General features: G+C 39.5%; 1 protein-coding gene across 3 annotated transcripts in view; it reads left to right on the forward strand.

The window, feature by feature from the left end:
- Window positions 1-17,980, forward strand: part of kif6 (kinesin family member 6) — a 56,837-nt gene that overhangs the window by 34,660 nt on the left and 4,197 nt on the right. For all 3 annotated transcript variants that reach the window (XR_011686908.1, XM_071471310.1, XM_071471311.1), the window contains 9 exons: window positions 6,720-6,822; window positions 7,306-7,361; window positions 12,508-12,558; window positions 13,341-13,428; window positions 13,523-13,658; window positions 14,785-14,873; window positions 16,157-16,246; window positions 16,369-16,473; window positions 17,327-17,442. Coding sequence is in view for 2 of the 3 variants with exons in the window: in XM_071471310.1 (XP_071327411.1) it covers window positions 6,720-6,822; window positions 7,306-7,361; window positions 12,508-12,558; window positions 13,341-13,428; window positions 13,523-13,658; window positions 14,785-14,873; window positions 16,157-16,246; window positions 16,369-16,473; window positions 17,327-17,442 (834 nt within the window). In the remaining variant the exon portion in view is untranslated. The remainder of the gene's footprint in view (window positions 1-6,719; window positions 6,823-7,305; window positions 7,362-12,507; window positions 12,559-13,340; window positions 13,429-13,522; window positions 13,659-14,784; window positions 14,874-16,156; window positions 16,247-16,368; window positions 16,474-17,326; window positions 17,443-17,980) is intronic.

Genomic DNA, 17,980 nt, shown 5'->3' on the forward strand with positions numbered 1-17,980 from the left:
ATTTCTGTTTCTTTCTGCTCTGTTTGCAACCAGCAACTCTATCAGCTGTTAAGCAGCAGGGAAAGCTTGATAATGTCCAGAGAGGCTCTGCACTTTGGGAAGGCTTTTAAAAACACACTGAGCAGTTCCAGAGATCAGAGAAGATCAGAGAGGACACTTCTTACACTTTAGTGTGTCTGACTCTCATAGTATGGAACCCTGGAGCACACCTGGTGCCCGGGATTGATTTAAAAAGCACCAGTTAATACCGTTGCATCAAAAGTTTTAGCAAGACGCCATTACAATCAGTTACATATTGAATTTTTCTTCTGCAAAATATTGGGAACACAAAACTGACACAGTTTGTACACAACACTGTATTATATATCATATGTTTCACATCTGGAGTGCCAATTTTGTGTGACCCACTTGGAGATTCATAACCAAACTATATATGCATTAGATCATTGTTCTTTACTCTGCCCTAATTCAAGACAAATGCACTGCACTTATCTTTTCCTCTTGCTCAGTGGGTCACTGAATGTTTATGTATGTTTTAATTCAGGTTTAAATGGCGGGCCGTGCTGCTGTAGCCAACAGCCTCTATGGTTACAGGAGGGTAATTACTTTCCCCTGAAGATTAACTGTAAATGTAATGATGATGACCTTTCCATGGAAACCATTCATGCTTACTGAATGGCGTATAATCAACTCTACTCTTTCCATAGTACATCTTTCTATACTGGGCTTTTAGCTTTGCAAACAAAATAAAACACAGGCATGAGGGAGTTGTTTGTTCTGATGGCCACTGTCTCTGTTGAAGCAGTCTGCACACTGTACAAAGATTTTGATTTCCTCAAACAACTGGATTTCTACTATGTGTACTGTAAAACAGACTACTCTGAGTCGGAGATGTCTTTGTGAGTTTTTCTATGGTTAATTTATGGTCTACTTTTAAAGGTACAGATGTACTGTGTCTTCTTTCTGTGCTCTCTGAGATTGTTTTTATAGTGTAAAAAGATGGCTAGTGACTGAACAAGGTGTTCCTGTTGTAATTCAGGCTGGTGACTACGTCTTGAAAGGAGACTTGAGACTCACAGGGAGTTAGATCTTAATGTAAATCCTGCTGCCATGTAATGAGACGCTGATGATTCTAACAGGCCCTCCACACACTTTTTGTCATCTTTACCAGAGGCCTGAGACTGAGAACAGGGACATCTTAGTAAGTTGAATACTGTCCCCTACAGGAGGCCACAGAGGCAACATGCAAGGTACCCAGAAATATTACTCTATTTCTCTCAAGCAAACAAATGCAAACAGTTAACAGTTGGTATCAGACATTATTCTTCAACAAGACTAGGTCATAGCCTAGTAGCTGGGCTTTGCAAAATTAAGGGTTGTAATTGAAAACTGTCATGGAACCACTGTAAACAACTACTTTGAATGGAAAGTAGCTAAAGCCTGCTGGAAAAGTTGCTAAATGTTACTAGATTATGTTATATGCTAATCAGCATGTTCATAATGTCATCATAACATCATAACGTCATTGTGATGTTTTTTCCTTTTGCCAAGTGTCGGCCAGTTTCAGCCCTTTATCTGTTTGCTTCTCTCCTACTGTCTGTGCTCATATGTACAGTATTTTAATATAGCTGAGTTTCCAATAAAGCTGTTCTCATTTACAGACAACGGAGCTGACTGAAACCTAGCACATTTAGACTACATGTGAATGTGGCAGTCACTTCCAAGCCACTTGCGGGGTATTACTGGCCACTGTCTTCTTTGAGAAGTAGCTAAGGTTTGTTAAAAAAGTCACTAGATTTGTCACTAGGTGCTTTTTGTCTGGATGCAACACTGGGGCCAGCCCTGTAAACATGAATGACTGACTTACTAACTGAGCAATAGGGTTGTGTGATCATGTTACCCCATTGGTCAGCCGCATGCCATGTGACAGTCATGAAGTTACATTACTGGTCAGCTGGCCAGTGTTGGAGTTTCCCCACTGGTTGTTGCTCTTTCAAAATGAATTGACGCAAACAGTTTCTATTGTTCAGCATTTACCGTCTGTAGTGTTGCCAACTTAACGCATTTGTCACTAGATTTAGAGGCTTTTTTTCAAAAATCACCTAGCCTGGACATCTGGACAAATTTGAGCTTTTTTCCTTAGAAACAAGTTGCCTTTAAAACCCCACGAGCGGGAGGCACCGCTCTCTCACTTCTACTCTGTTCATTGAGTGGCAGAGAGGCAGATGTAGGGACAGAATAAGACAGATATTCTGTCACCTTTAACTTTCTCTCTGAGTGATCATTTTACAGGTAAATATAGCTGAAATCACAACACACTCTTTGCTGGTTAGATAAAGCAGCAGCTTGGAATTTACTTCTTGTTAACATGTAGTCTTAATGGGTTGCATTTCAGTTACTATTTTAAACTTGTCCCTTCATCTGATAACAGAAACAGAAAAAAAACTAACTAACTGAGAACAGCTTTATTGGAAGTTTGACTTGACTAATTTCCTATATATGTGAGCAGAGAGTAGGACAGAAGCAAACAGATAAAGGGCTGAAACCAGCCGACACTATGCAGAATGCAAATATGACATGATGATGTCAGTTGTTTACAGTGGTTCAACAGTTTTAAACTACATCCTCAACTTTGCACATTGACCATATGTGGTCAGCCATGTACCAGGTTTTGATCTTGTTTGAATAAATATGGGGGGTAAAGTCAGTAAATCAAGCAATAAAGGCGCTAAGTTGGCAACACAGTCTGTAAACACCCTCTAAAGATGTAATAGAAACTGTTTGTGCCAATTCATTTTGAAAGAGCACTGAGCAACATCCAACACTCGACTGGCTGACCAGTGGTGTAACTTCAGCACTCAGTCAGTCAGTCACACAGTCTCTAAGGCTGGCCTCGCTGCTGCGGTCCAGTCATACATCACTTTGCTGGTATTTCGTTTCTAAAACTGGTTGAAACAGCAGCAATATTCACAACACATACCTCCCATGTAAAACCTCTGTGGTTTGTCAGCACGGAAAAGAAGAATTAGGAAAGTTGGCCTATGGTCCATGTGATCTCACTACCCCACAAATTATTTTAGTACAACATAATATGATGTCATATCACTCTTAGATATTTCTGGAATGTTGCTCTTTACAAGAGTCAAATGGAGAAACCCTCAAGCTGATTTGTTGAGTTTGGCTCTTGCAACATATGCCTGTGAGATGGCTGCTGGTTTCAATCAGGACTTTCCAAAAATAAAGAAACAAAATTCCTAACTGTCCTACAATTAATCTCACATGAGTTACTGTCTTGTGTATGTCTTTGGTTAGAACAGCTTTGTCACAAATGTCTTATTTTAACAAGAGTGGAATTCATTGGAAATATTTGTTTTTTTCCATAGAGCAGGAACTTTTGCAAAGTAATTCTGGTTTGTATTCCATTATAAGATTAAGTAATACACAATCCATTGGAGCCTTGCATACAGGGAAAAATGTTAGTTCATTGAAAATACAAAACTTGTCTTTGTTATCTCCACAATTACTTGTTTTTCCAAAATTTGAATTTGTCAGATTGAGAGAGAGCTTTGGTAGATCGATCGATGTATCTCTGGTTGTTTTAACTCCAAATGCACATGGAACCTTCTAAGAGTCAATGACAAGGCCATTTTTGCACAGTGACCCTGAGAGCTCAATGCACTGTAACTTAAGAAAAGCATGCAAACAGACAAAACACAAACAAATTCAGAAAAGAACTTTATCAATTTGACGTAGATGTGTTTCCAGGGGACACAAAAAGGTGATGAACCCAACTGAGATGCACTTGCTTGGATGTATTATAATACATTATATTATAATGTATAATACATGTATTATAATACATCCATGCACACCTGTTCAGTGTTTTTAACCTCAAAAATCACAAAGCATTGAACAATAAATACATCCCAGCCAGGTTCATCACTTTTTTATTGTCCCCTGGAAACATTTCCATTGTGTTGTGAGTATCTGCAGCGCAGTTCTATATTTGGTTGTGTGTATTTGCAGGGAGAAGATAGGTTTATTTCACAGCAGATACTGTTGTATATAAAGGTTATGGCTGTCATGTCCTGCTCTGCATCTTAGGTCATGTTTTAATTTTTTTGATACATCTTTTGGTATATCTTTTTATAAACTTCCCGTTTTATTTTGATATCGCTAACTCCCCATCTTGTTTCAAAATTTCTTCTTGCCCTTGTGTGTTTCCCACCACTATGATTGTCTGCCTTGCCCTGATGTGTTGCACCTCTGTCTCATTGTTTCCCCTCTATTAGTGTATTAAGTCTGCGTTCTCCCTTCCCCTGGTGCCAGTTCATCTTTGTCCTTTGGAGTCAAGTGTTCCAGCCTTATTTCATAGTGCAGTTAGTTTCTTTGTGTATGACCACTGCTCAGTGTTTTCAGCGTTCCCCATGGATCAGTCTGTCAGTCTTGTATGAATTGCTCTCCAGTGTTTCAACCTTTGCTAAGTAAAGTGACTCTGATTTTTAGAAACCTTTGCCTGAGTCTGAGTAGTGATTTTGAATCCTTGCCTTGAGATGATCAGTTTATGACATTACAAATGTCATGCAAATTACACATTTTGTTGAGTATAGAAGAGAAAAGAAGAAAATTAAACCTCTACTGCAAACACCCGGTAAACTGAGCCTTTCTTCAAATGTTAATGCACCTAGCTTTTATTTCATGATCTTAAAAAAGGTTAAAAAAAATAAGCAGTATTTTTAGCATATGCATCAAAGCATTTTTCTTTTTGTTAAACCATCATAACTTAATTAACTCATTAGGCTTTAATTGACTTATTGGGATTTGTATGAAGAACTGTCATTAGGAATTGACCACTGATGACAGAGTTTGATGAATTTTCTCACTCTTCAAACCTTGTGATAACACTCAATGGGCCATGGGCTCCTCCAAGCAACTGACTCTGGAAATGAATTGAACAATGTCTACAAATCAGATCAGGTTATAGAAAGATAGCAAAGCTTTTAAAGCTTGAAATTTCCACTGCCATTGTCATTAAGTCATGTCATTAAAAAATGCCAGTTAAAGGCTACTATGGATGTAATTATAAGCTGTGGAAGACAAGGAAAACATTCAGATAGAACTGCATATCTGCTGGGCAGAAAGGCAAAGCAAAGATTCATATTCATATGATTCATATGACTGCAAAGGACCTGTAAAAAGGTTTAGCTGACACAGGAGTGGTGGTGCAGTACTCCACTGTGCAGTGTTACCCCCACCAACATGGAAGAGTCATCAGAAAGAAACCGTACCTGTGATCTTATCACAAAGGTCAGTGTCTGAAGTCTTCAAAGCAACATCTGGATAAGCCAAAGTCTTTTAGGAAACAAGTGTCGTGGACAAACGAAGTTAAAACTGAGCACAGGAAGAGTGGGTGAAAATTCCTAAATCAAGAATAGACCAGCTCTTAGTTGGCTATTAATAGTGTTTGTAAGCTATATCTGCCAGAAGGGGGGGTTGCTAAATACTGACATAATCAGGTAGCCAAACTTTTCTACATTCCACAATTTTTTTTTCAGTTTTTATTTAAAAGTTCAAGAAATACAAAGAAATGTTCATCACCATTTGAAGAAGAGGTTCATTTTTGATGTATGTTTGCTGCAGGGGTTGTGTTTACTTCTTTTCACTTAAAACATCAACAAAATGTTGAATTTGCCCAAAATATTACTCACAACTCTATTTTGGCATATAACAGGTGAACAAGCATGGGTGTAAGTAGTGTAAGTGTAAGTAATTTCTGGAGAAATTGCAGTGAGAATGCTGCTGCTGTCCTTTGTCTATTGTGTCCTACTTAAAAGTTAAAGCTCACTCTTTCTCTCTCTCTCTCTGTATTTATGTGTCTGTGTCTGACTGTCTTGGGTTCTTTCCTTTTATCATTTGTTTGTGTTTTCTCACCACCAAGTGAAATTAACTGTACTGTAACTAAACTAGTATTTACAGTTTTAGAAGAACGTATAGTGAGAGTGCTTGCACAGCAGTCCCACCAATGAATAATAATCACCAACACCTTCCAGTTACTGTAGGTGAGCCAGTTCCTGGGCCCTTATTACATCGTGTAAATGTTCAGTCATTTGCAAATGTTGTAATTTTCAATTAAATCAGATGTTCACAGTTTAAAAAATAATAATAAAAAAAAACTTACGTTATCTATGTTTTGCTTTATTGCTTTGATCCAGATGTGTAGCGCTTTAATAAAGATGCTCATTATGTAATATTACTGGCCTATAAAAAATAAATTCGACAGTCAGCAGGATGTTATGTCTAAAGTCATGTTGTTTCCTTACAAGTTAGGTAGGGGGGCATCCTCTATGTAATGCTGACATGTTCAGAACTGCTGTTTATGTTTGTGTTTATATTGTCTCTAAACCTCGAATGGCAGGCTAATAGTCATTCAGTTTTGTAATTAGTAATAGGTGGGAGGTCAACTAAATCAGTGGGACTCCGGCTCGCATCTGGCTGCCAGATTGGAGTTGAGTACCTGCTGATGTGGGAACCTAGACCTGACAAAATTTCCCATAGTTAGTAAATTTATTTCAGTGGTATGACAAGCACAGAGTCTTGTTAGGGTGGTAGTCTGTCTGGTAGAAATTATTGCAGCAAACGTCTTCAGCGTGGACCTGGAACACTAGCTTCTAATTATTAGAAGTATCAGAGCCTCAGTTCTGAATTTTGTTCCCTCTCAGGTCCACAGCTGTCTATGGGAAAGCAAGAGGCCTTTGAGACCTTCATAAGGGACCATGAGGACTATCTGACCATTGAAAACAACAAAACCCTACTCAGACAGAGGTTGGTGACCAGTATGATAAGTTGTTAGACAGTTGTGATTAACACACATCCTGACCTTGCCCAAAATTCAGACAGTCATGTGCTACAATATGAGCATTTTTTGCACATTGTCATACTGTACGTATCATTTGAATTGAAGTGTAACTTTCTAATTCTCTGAGCGTTTTTCAGCTTTCTATAAAGCTGGAAAATGTTGTCCCTTGGCCATTAACATAAACCATTGGTTTTCATTAGCACCTACAGGGGCTGCCAGATTTTATCAATGTATTGATTTGGTCTGGAATCAGAAAACATTGCAAAAACATGCCAACAGAGATATGGTGTGTTAAAGTTTTTATTTATACTGCTTTACTGCAAATTCTTTATAGCCTCCAATATAAAAAAGATCTTATTGCATTGTGCATGCTTATTGTTATTTTAGCAAATTCAGTTTTTTTTGTTTGTTTTTTTGCTGCCCATTAACATGTTTTATCTTGTGAACAGGTCAGCTGAGGCCAAAAGAATTGGGGAGCAACTGAACGAAGCCAGAAACAGAATCAGTAAGTTGTATCAACAGGTTGAAGTTGCCTTCCTGAGATCACATCACATTTAGGAGCTCATCTTCAGATTTTAGATTTCACTGTCATCATCACCTTCATCATCCTAACGGCTAACAAGACCGTGGCACAAGCCCTATGTTGAATGCTGATCAGTTTTGTTAACGTTCTCCGGGTCCCAAATGAGACCAGCCTACGTACCTGCCTGGAAAACGTTAATGAACAGATCACTGTTGGAGTTCTGTCTCCCTGGCACGTACAAATGTCGTTCAGCACATTCCTCAACTTTTCCAGGACTGAGAGGCGTTCTGAATTCCACCCACCTAGTCTTCCAACCTGTACTTTTTACTAGACTGTCTCAGGCTGTTTTATGGCAACTCTTTAAGCACACCCTTGTGTTCTTCTGGGTAATGTCCTTGACAGGTAGCCTTACTATGCCAAAATGAGGCCTGGCATAAACCCTAGCTTTAGACAGTGCTGAGTGATTCCAAAGTTTACGGCTTTGGTCCCAAGTTTCACTGGTGTGCTACGTGCATACATGTATATATACTAGTGTGTGTTAATGCTTTGATGGTTAGTTTATCAGTCTGTTAATTGCTTAGTTTAATATTTTAACATGTCATAATCAGTTTCTTCCACAGGGACAGTGAAAGCATCAGTAAGTGTAAATGAGTTCACTGCACTTTGGTTGAATTTTCCAGCAAGCTCAAAGTGAAAAATGTGTATTAGGGCTCGATCTGGTTTGCATTTACTGTTGCAAGCTACATTTATGAATTTCCCTGGACTATGTGTGTTTGTGGCTCATTACACACATGCCACTGAAATGGATAGGTTTACCTCACACCAGTGCCTGGCATCATGGCTGCCTCAGATCACGCTTGGTGGTTTGGTAGCAGTTGTCTGTTACCCTCAAACATGCCAGTATACATTTATCACCCTTGGAATTTAATTTTTTTTCTTTTTCAGGACCCAGTCTGTGAGGTGCTGACACAGCCATATCTCAGACTTGCCATCACACAAAAATGAGTTCTGACACCATGTAGATTATTAACTCTTCAAATGTGCTGTGCAGACATCATCAGTGTGTGGAGAAACTAGATTTTGACTAATTTAATACAGTTTTTGATGAGATTTACTAACCTAATTCTTCAGCCTATTCAAATTTGGAAAAATCTCCAAAAAAATCTTAATGCTGTCAAATATTATTACATTGTTAGGTGCACAGAGCTGCATTCTTCCTAGATGAGAGACAGTGTTTTTAGTGGAAGGTGGTTGCCTCTTCTGGCTGGAAAGTAGAACCATAATATTTAGTTCACTATGTTTCCTTGCCATCTTGGACGCCTTGCTTGGAAATTTTACACTACCTTTGTCTCATGGTTAATGCAGAACATGGAAACAGTTAGCAGAATATAGACAAAAGTGTTGTGCTGCTTTTTCTGATGGATGTACCCAGCATGAGGGTCAGTAGTAGGAGAGAAAGGGAGAGGCGGTAGCCCGTGGAGACATCAGTGTATAAACATTTCCCTGGTTTACAGTATTGTTCTTGGCCACAGCATATGGCTTTGGAATCCAATCCCACTGGAGGAGCATATGTTCTGAGCCCTTAGGTCCAAAAAGTGCGAGCATATATATTTATTCAGAGGGATCAGCGATGCACATCTTCTAGAGCATGAAAGGTGTAGGGCAGCTGGAAATGAGCAGCATCTCTCGATTTCTCTGCCAGATGTGAAGGGATTTATGCAGTACAGTCCTGGATGGAAGCATCTGGTATCTGCGTTGGGACCACTTTCATCTGCTCACCTTTGCTGAAGTGACCCAAAGACCCAAGGATTTTGAGAGAGATTGCAAGGAAACTCTACTGGAGCCTAAAATGTATGTCACTGCCAAGAATATTGTTCCAAAGCACTTGAGAAGGAAGGCTACAGGAGGAATGTAACTTCATTTCTGCTTTGGATGTGGTCTTTTTAACCAACAGCCACTAGATTAAACATGACTGTTGCAATGATTTACTTGCATCATGTTATCAGCTGCTCATCAGAGTAGTTTATGTAATGTCCTTGGTTTAGGTTATGGCCCGAGACAACACTTTCCAATAAAAACACACAACATTGAGTCCAACTCTCAGTTTAGTATTAACAGCCTTTTATATGTTTCCTTTCCTTTCCTTCAACTCTTGTAGTTGTAGTTTATTAGTCAAATGATTTTTGTGACTGTTAATATTTCTGTCCAGGATTTTCACATTAGTTTAGGCACTTAATGATGCATTCATTCTTCATGTACACTTGAATCATCACCCACTCAGATACTGAGAAGCTGGCGAGCTTGTATGATGCTTGGATCTTGAGCTCACTGTGGTATTTGTGCGGCATATCACATTTAACCTCCATGCCACAAAAATCACCAAATATTTATTGAGGCTTGTAGCTTGAAACCGGTCCTTAAAGACGACAGCATGTCTCCTGATGATGTGGGGGGAAACCCTGCATGGTTTGGAAGAGGTTGTGCTGTTGAGCTCACAGTCTTGTCCTGGGAGGGTTATAGAAGCACTGAAGTGTAATGAAGGATTGCAGTAAGCACACCGCACACCACTATTACTTGACACGTATGCAAATTTATCTTAATGGAATTTTTCTTGTCAGTGGAGCTCAGAAATGCTGTTAACTAGCAATCAGTTTTGGTGCTTCCAGTCAGTGATGTTTGACTCATCATACAGATATGTCTATTTTTAGTAGTATGTCCAGCAGCAACAATGTTTATGTCACTCACTCATGTTTAAGATTATTTCTTTAGAAGATTGCACAACAGAGTTGCATAAAGTACAAATGTACTTTGCATAAAGTACATTCATTTAATACAGAGGCCCTGAGAGCTCAACGCACTGCGGCTTAAGAAAACATATGCAAACAGACAAAACACAAGCCAATTAAGAAAAAATCTTCAGCCATTTCACAACATATACGCTGCAAATACACACAACGCAAGCAAACAGACAAATGTGTTGCTTGTGTTTTGTTTATTTGCAATCTGTTTTCTTAAGCTGCATTGCGTTGAGCTCTCAGGGCAATTTAGAGCAAATTTATTGTATCATGATGCTAATGGCTTGGGGTAATGCTGGCCCCATGTGCACCATATGTTGCTGTGACGTGCTCCCTGCATGTCAACATGGCAACCTAATGGTATGAATATTTCTTTATTCTTTTGTGTTATTATGAAAAAGGGAGATTATACATCGGTGAGTGGTGGCTTGTTTGTGAGAGTTGTGTCTGTTAAGAAGACTTTGTCTTCCTACATGACCATGATGGAAAGCCGCTGGGCATCTCACTTCATTTACATTCCCAGCTACTCCACCAAATGTATGAAAACACATGGCTCCGTGAGGGGCTTCCAACCCTGGTTCATACCCTATAGTATGTGGAAAAACACTGCCATCACGAGCACATTATGTCCTTGTGTGTCATTTATTATGGTTCAGATCATCCATTCACGTTTACACCGTCAACTGAAACCCCAAATTGTGGTCTTCTAATCTTTGCAAAGAGTTTTGAAAGATTAGCTGCCCTGTGTGTTGCATGGGCATATTGCAAACTGCTTTAAGGCACTCAGTGGTGACCTGCTGAGAGCTGATGTTAACTTCAACCTGAAATCTGTAATGATAATAATGTTATACAGAGGACTGAGCTTTACTCAAGGTCATTTCAGCAGGACAGATGTTTGTCTGAAGTGCTTTCAGTGCCTTCATCTTCTCTTTGACAAAGCAAGAGCTCTAATCCAACCATGAGAGGCGTTGCATGAAAAGGTGTCTCCACACACCCTTTTTTTGCAAAACCATACTTCATCTGGTTTTCTCATTTTTTAGATTGGCGACAGGATCATATTCCAGCAAGAGATACAGCACAGCACCATGCACATGTGTATAAGACCTGAGGGTTTTCACTGTGAACACACCACAGAGAATACTTCCATTCACTTTACCATTCAGTCTGCCTCATAATTGTCCTGGTCATTCAATTATCTGACACTTGAGCCATTCTCTTTGATCTCAATGTGAAATTATCTCCATTTGTTGCCTCATCGTAAATGTATCCGGGAGGGTTTTATAAGTCAACTCATCTGCTGTAGACAGAAAATACCTCAGATATGTTTTATACAATAAATGTTTAAGTCCATTTACTTTATAGTTGCCCTTTGCCACTAAAGCATTGCATTACAAATTCAGTATCTTTATTAGGGCAATTAACTGCTCCTATTAGGGCAAGAGCGACAGAGAAAACAGAATGACAGACAGATTACTTATCCATATGTCACCCCAGGATTACTGTCACTTCTTGGCTCACTGGAGTCACAAGAGTTCATTTTGAGGGCTGTGCAAGTGTGTAACACAGCAGTACGTCCGTTCAGACAACGATGTGCAGAAGAAAAAGTTCATCAGTGCAAGAACTGTGAATTATTTAAAAGAAGTAACAATTTGTTTGTGTAAAAACAGTTCAGAGACAACAGAAAAAAAAGCTCACTCAAAATATCTCAAAGAAAGGATGATTAAAGCTGATCTTTTACACACAGTAGTTCACTTGTTCACTTGGAGCTGGAGCACCAGATAAAAAATATATTGTGAATGGCTGCTGCTGAATAAAAGAGGTGTCCAATAAATCTATATAACCAATAAAACCTATATTATCTTATTACAGATGTGCGTATCAGTGTATATGGCAGCCAGTGAATTATAAAAAACAAAACTCCAGAAATGCCAAATTACTGTAGGTGTCAAAATAACATAGTTTGTCCACCAGGGAGCAGTGACAGCTTGATTTTTACACTATAAAAGTCCCACTCAATTTGCATGTGTCACACTATTTTAAAAATAAATCTAAGTGATTCAGGTCGAGATTGTTTGTTTATGTTATGTATTTATGTTGAAAAATGATTACTATCAGCAGATATATTTTTAACTGCCACATGTCAATATCACTATTAGTCTAAAAAATCCAGTCAGGCTACAGTTTGGAAGATGTTTAGATGCACTTTAGTGGGCAAAGCAGACTTATATAAGAACTGTTTTGCATGGCAGGGATTTGAGAACATGTGTTTTTTTAAGTATATTTCTTGTACAAAATGTTTTTAGAATAAAAAAATCTAAATCTGTCTTTTGCAGATGAGTTGAAGAAGCAGTTAGAGATGCGGAGGAGGCAGAGGGCAGCTCACGGTAAGGTCGAGCTGACAGCGGGTGATCCAGAAACAAAACTTTAACCAAGTCTCAATAGAAATACAGCAAAATATCCAAGTCTACCCACACCAACAGCTGAACAATGCATGGACACTTGAAGCAATTAAATCATCATGTGCAGAATCTCCACATATTGTTCTCCCGCCTCCTTGTAGAGCTGACAGTAAGTGAGAATCCATGTTTACACTCTGACAGTTGGCTCCACATCCTTTCAGCTGAAAGGATGAACAAAGCTGTCACAAGTGGAAACTCTTTTATCATCTTTTGATATTGAACTCCTTGAATGACGTGGTAAACATTGTGAAAACATTGTGGGTTCTCTTGAAATGTATGTGAAGCTGTGCCCACTTCAAAGCCTTTTCAGGGGGCCTCAGTGACTGAAAGCTCGATGACCAAAGACTGGGCGGCACAACTCTGAGACTCCTTTATTTACTCTTGTCTGACTGTTTTGATCAGTGACATAAATGCTTTGATGAGGAAATCTGGTTGTAAAGCATACAAATATGCTCAGACGCCAAAGGCTTTTCTTGTTATTTTGAGTTCCGCATCAGAGAGTGCTTCACAGCAGCCTGGCTTCTATTATCCAGGGCCAATATTTAAAACGTTGTCTTTGAAGGAAATGCTCTCACACATACACAACACAGGCATACTAGCTTCTGGATTTAAAACAAAAAAAAACATGACGTTACTACAATACGTCCACATTTTTATTTGTCTTTAAAATAGTTGTCATGCTTTCTGCTTGTCCAATCCTACTGTAGGTGTGATGGGGAATCACACAGAGGCTGAGGAAGAAGTGGACTCAATGGAAGAAAACCTGTGCAAACACATTGAGCAAGAAAAGAAGGCGTGAGTGTAGTGAAAGGGTATTTTAATGTATTACCACAATGTGTTTTCATGGTTTCTCCCAAAAGATGAATTTGGTGCTAATGTCTCATGTCAGTTACAAGAGTACCATTGGCCATCTGAAAGCATTGAGAACAGAGATTGAGCACCTGCAGCTGTTGCTGGAGAGGACAAAGGTCAAGCTCCAGAAGGACTTCCATAAGTGGTGGAGCCAGGAGACATCTACTGTGGAGGTGACTGGCCTTACCTTCCTCTATCTCTATCTCTATCTATGTCTGCATGACAACACCACATAAAGCTAACAGCCAGGCTAACACGTCAAACATATTTCTGACATTAGACAGGAAGGCTTCTCGCTTCATTTCTGTCTCTGTATTCATGGATGTTTTCTTTGGTGAGTATTTGGCCTCTGTGGACATGTTAGTGTGTGTCGGGTGATGTGCATGTGTCTCTAACTTAAGAGGCTTTTATGGCACCAGTGTGACTCTTGCAACCTCTGTTCAACATCATGCTGAATGGGCCCTGGTGGGAAGATATGTAGGAGGCAAATACACAGAAACACATTTTTACAGAGTTCCATGTGACCCATACAAGGGCAACAGCATCAATACGTAGTCTCAGCAGTTCAAAATCTTAACAAGGACAACATGTTCATGAGGTTGCACAGCGACAAAGTGGGGGATAGTCAGTGAGTCAGTGTTTATTTCAGTCCAAAATAATAGTATTGTGTTTGTGCTTGAATACATAGGAGACTTGTACAATATGGTGACAGACCGTGTTTAGAAAAGTTTCAAGGGAGAGATGAGCAGAAAATTCACAAATCATGAGTAATGCTGATTTACATAGATCTCTGGACTCACACTCACACACTTCGCTTGGCCTTGCTGGCTGAAAAAGCAACCACAAAGATGTTAAGCAGCAACATCTGACCAGCAGACACTGCTAGCTTCTCCTCTTGGGAGTTTTTACTTATGAATGGAGAACAATATCTCACTCACATCTGAGCAACATTTGGGAATTTATTACTGAATGACAAAGAGGAAGTCTGACAGACCTTACATGTGCAGTTTTGATCTGTCCAGCAGGAAGCAGCCTGTTTTCCTCACCAGGACATATATAACAGGCTGGAGCATTTATTGTTCTGTTTTAGACAAACAGTGCACATGTAATGGATTAAACTTTGAGTTAGGGATATGATGGAGCTAGAGGACACAAAATACCTTAGTTCCTCTCTTCCCTCCAGCTGCACACTGCATATGACCACATGGTGTTGAACTGTCATCAGCATGGAATAGTGTTTTTGCTTCTTAAGTTCTCCATAAAAATCTCATTGATTTTTTTTCAATGATTGTGACAAAGGAACCTGAGTCAGAGGCCACAGCCAGAGGTCACACAGGGTCACCAGGTGGATACGTGCAGCCATCTTCACCCGGCACTCCGGGATTTGGGTGAGACACTTTCTCCGTGATTGATGTAAAAGCTGACTGACTGTGTTTCATCTGTCCCTCCACTTTTCCATCCCAGTAGTTGTAAATGAAAACCTATTGACAGTATGGATGGTTACCTTTAGGTGTAGTGGTCACGCCATGAAGCACTATGTCCCTGCTGAGCTGAGCCAACTGGTTACACGGAGAAACACCTTCCCCTCAATGACCCATTTCTGCTTAATTCAATGATGTTATTTTTGCCTTTTCGTTTGAATGCCACTTGATTAAGGGCCATTAACCTGCAGCTCAGTGCTTCTAGCCATTGAACAAATATTGAACAAATGTTAAAAGGTACCATCACTGTTTTTTGTTTTTTTTTCACTTCACCAACCCTGGTGATATTAGTTGACACTGTCATTTGTCACTCAGCAATGATACAGTGTGTAAACATCTTGAATACCCAGACTGCATCAGGGTCTCTGCAGGTCTTAAGGAGCATAAAAAAGCATCACATTCAGTTTCCTTTAAAAAAAAAATCCAATAAATTCTTAAATATTATGAAATTTAGTTTCTCATTAACATTAAGTTTCTCTTTCTAGCTGTAGACATTCATGTTAGTTATAGAATGTTTTTGTCGTTAGTTGCGAGGTGTATATCTTCTGTTATACACCTCTAAACTAAAGGTGGGATTTCTGTGACAGTGGATTGTTCATGTAGGAGGCTGTTCAGTCTTTTTTTGTGGTCTTTCAGTGACATCACACTTGTAGCAAGCACAGCTGTCGCTACAGCTAGCTACAGTAGCTAGGAAGAGCTGATAATTGGCTAACGCTCACTCTAACAAAAACTTGAGTGGATTAATAATTTTTAATTCATCCATTTTTGCCACTTATCTGTGTCCAGGTTGCATTAATGTAGTTCCAGGGATGATTATTATGTGCTGCTGGGAGGTTCTGAACAATATGATATGGTTATTAATAATCCTAGGCCATATTTTCCCTACTTGTTTTCCGTCCATCATCAAACGGGTATTAATTTTTAAGGTGTATTCTATGTGGCAGTAAAAAGTCTTAAATTTATCATGGTAAACCCTGTGGAAACTCTGTGTAAGCTGCTTTGCATTGTTGCTCTCTCTTGGGGTTAAAGTGTTGATGATACTAATAAAACAACATGAGAATGACACCAGTGAGATACAGTGTGCACATACTGTAGAGCCCTGAGTTTCATATGGACATTATTCTGTCACCTACAAATCTGTAGCGTTCTTCTGTTACGATCTACATGAGACATTTTCTTAACTCATATAGTGAACCTGCTCTGAGCAGCACTGTGAGAGACCGCCCAGCAGACCGAGACCCAAATCCAGACTGTTCCACTTCTTCAGTTCACGATCTCAGGTGCACCTACCTTCACTTAATCACCTTTTTGTTTCCTAAAGGGTTCTGTTGGATTATACAGTATGTCACACTTTGTTCTAATTGTCATGACATTGTAATTATTGCACTTTTCTGAATTTCAGAAGCTTTAACGCCAAAAGCGTCCCTCCCTTAACACCAGCTGCGGCATGGCATGATACATCCCTGGATACGAGAGTGACTGACTACAAACCCTCATCTGAGTGGAGGTAAATGAGGGGCAGGCTGGTTGGAAATGACGGAATGGCTTTGAAAACAACAGATAATATTTTGTATGACATTATAGCAGCTAAATTCATCAAATTTTCAGCTCTCTAGGCCTTTCAGTTCGTGGCTGAGGAAATGAAGTGGGATCTGTTAAAATAAGATGATGCATATTCACATTTCTTAAGTGTGTGCCCAAATGCAAACAATACAAAAGCATGTCCGATGTGTTTGCAGTAGTCCTTAAATCCATACATACAGCTGTGCTGTGTTTTCTCTCCACTTATGAATGTGGCCGTAAATTTCTTTTGTGAAGTAATGTCTCAAAACTCTATTAACAAATCAAAGCCTGAACGCTGCTGCTGAAACCACCTTTTCATAAGCACAGTAAAACATTCAGTGCTTTACATAAATGCTTTTGTTCGTCTCCACCAACCACGTGTAGCTCAGAGATGCCGCTGTTTCATACAGAGGCTCTATGGCACTAGGGGACCGGCTAACTGCTAAGGCTGTTAACTTATTGCCTTTAAGCTCATGGAACAAGAACAGTTAACACATTTTACAGCAGTGGTGCACACATATACAGTATATGTACATGTACATGTACAATAGATGTAGCACTTAGTACTTACGCCAAGGTTTCCTACTGCACTGGAGCTTTAGTGATGTCCCTCACCTGTAAGTCGCTTTGGATAAAAGCATCAGTCAAATGAGTAAATGTAAATGTAAACACACACACACAAACATCCACAAAGCAAAATATTGATGGATTGTTGCTGTAAGTTAGAGCAATCCTTATTTGTGTTACGGAAATTGTGAACAGTTAATTCTGATATTATCCTACATTAAACATCCTAGGGCCCTTTCTACCACCAAGCTCTCCTCATCCTCTATTCCCCTGACCGGAGACCAGCAGACCGACGCTGACATTCTGGCCTTTGTCAGAGCCAGGCAAAACCTGCTCAACAGAACAGGTAACCCACACACACACACAAAGCAAGAGCCAGTAAGAGCAAAGCAGCTTCACGAACCTCTCATACGACCTGCATTTTGCAATCAACACTGCCCTCTGGTGATGTGACTCCCTACACCACACCGCCTTACAACAAACTTTATGTTTGCATGGATGTATTTTATTAAGCTTTTGAGAGTCATATTTAATTTGTTTTCAATGTGTTCTATATGTTGTTCTATATTAGAAATTACCTGCAAGACAGTTGATAAGCCACCAATTATAAGCTGAAAATGCTTTTTCTGGTGCACGCCAAATAGAGAATTTCTTTTATGGGCAAGAGCCCATAATTCAGTGTTTCTTACACACAGAGGTCGCACAAAACCCCCTCACCCCCTGAGAAGCATCACTTTATCTACCTTCACAACTGTGCTTGTGTTGCTTTAAATGGTTCCGTCTCCTGCTCTCTCTTCTCTCCTTTGAACCTTGTGTAGCTGCTGCTTAGTAAAGTGGACTTGGCTGGTCTGTGGTTTACCACTACAAATACAGAAGGACTGAGG

This window comes from Trachinotus anak, unplaced genomic scaffold, assembly GCF_046630095.1.
Source record: "Trachinotus anak isolate AG129_WGS33_773 ecotype Australia unplaced genomic scaffold, CSIRO_AGI_Tana_v1 ptg000033l, whole genome shotgun sequence".
NCBI lineage: Eukaryota > Metazoa > Chordata > Actinopteri > Carangiformes > Carangidae > Trachinotus > Trachinotus anak.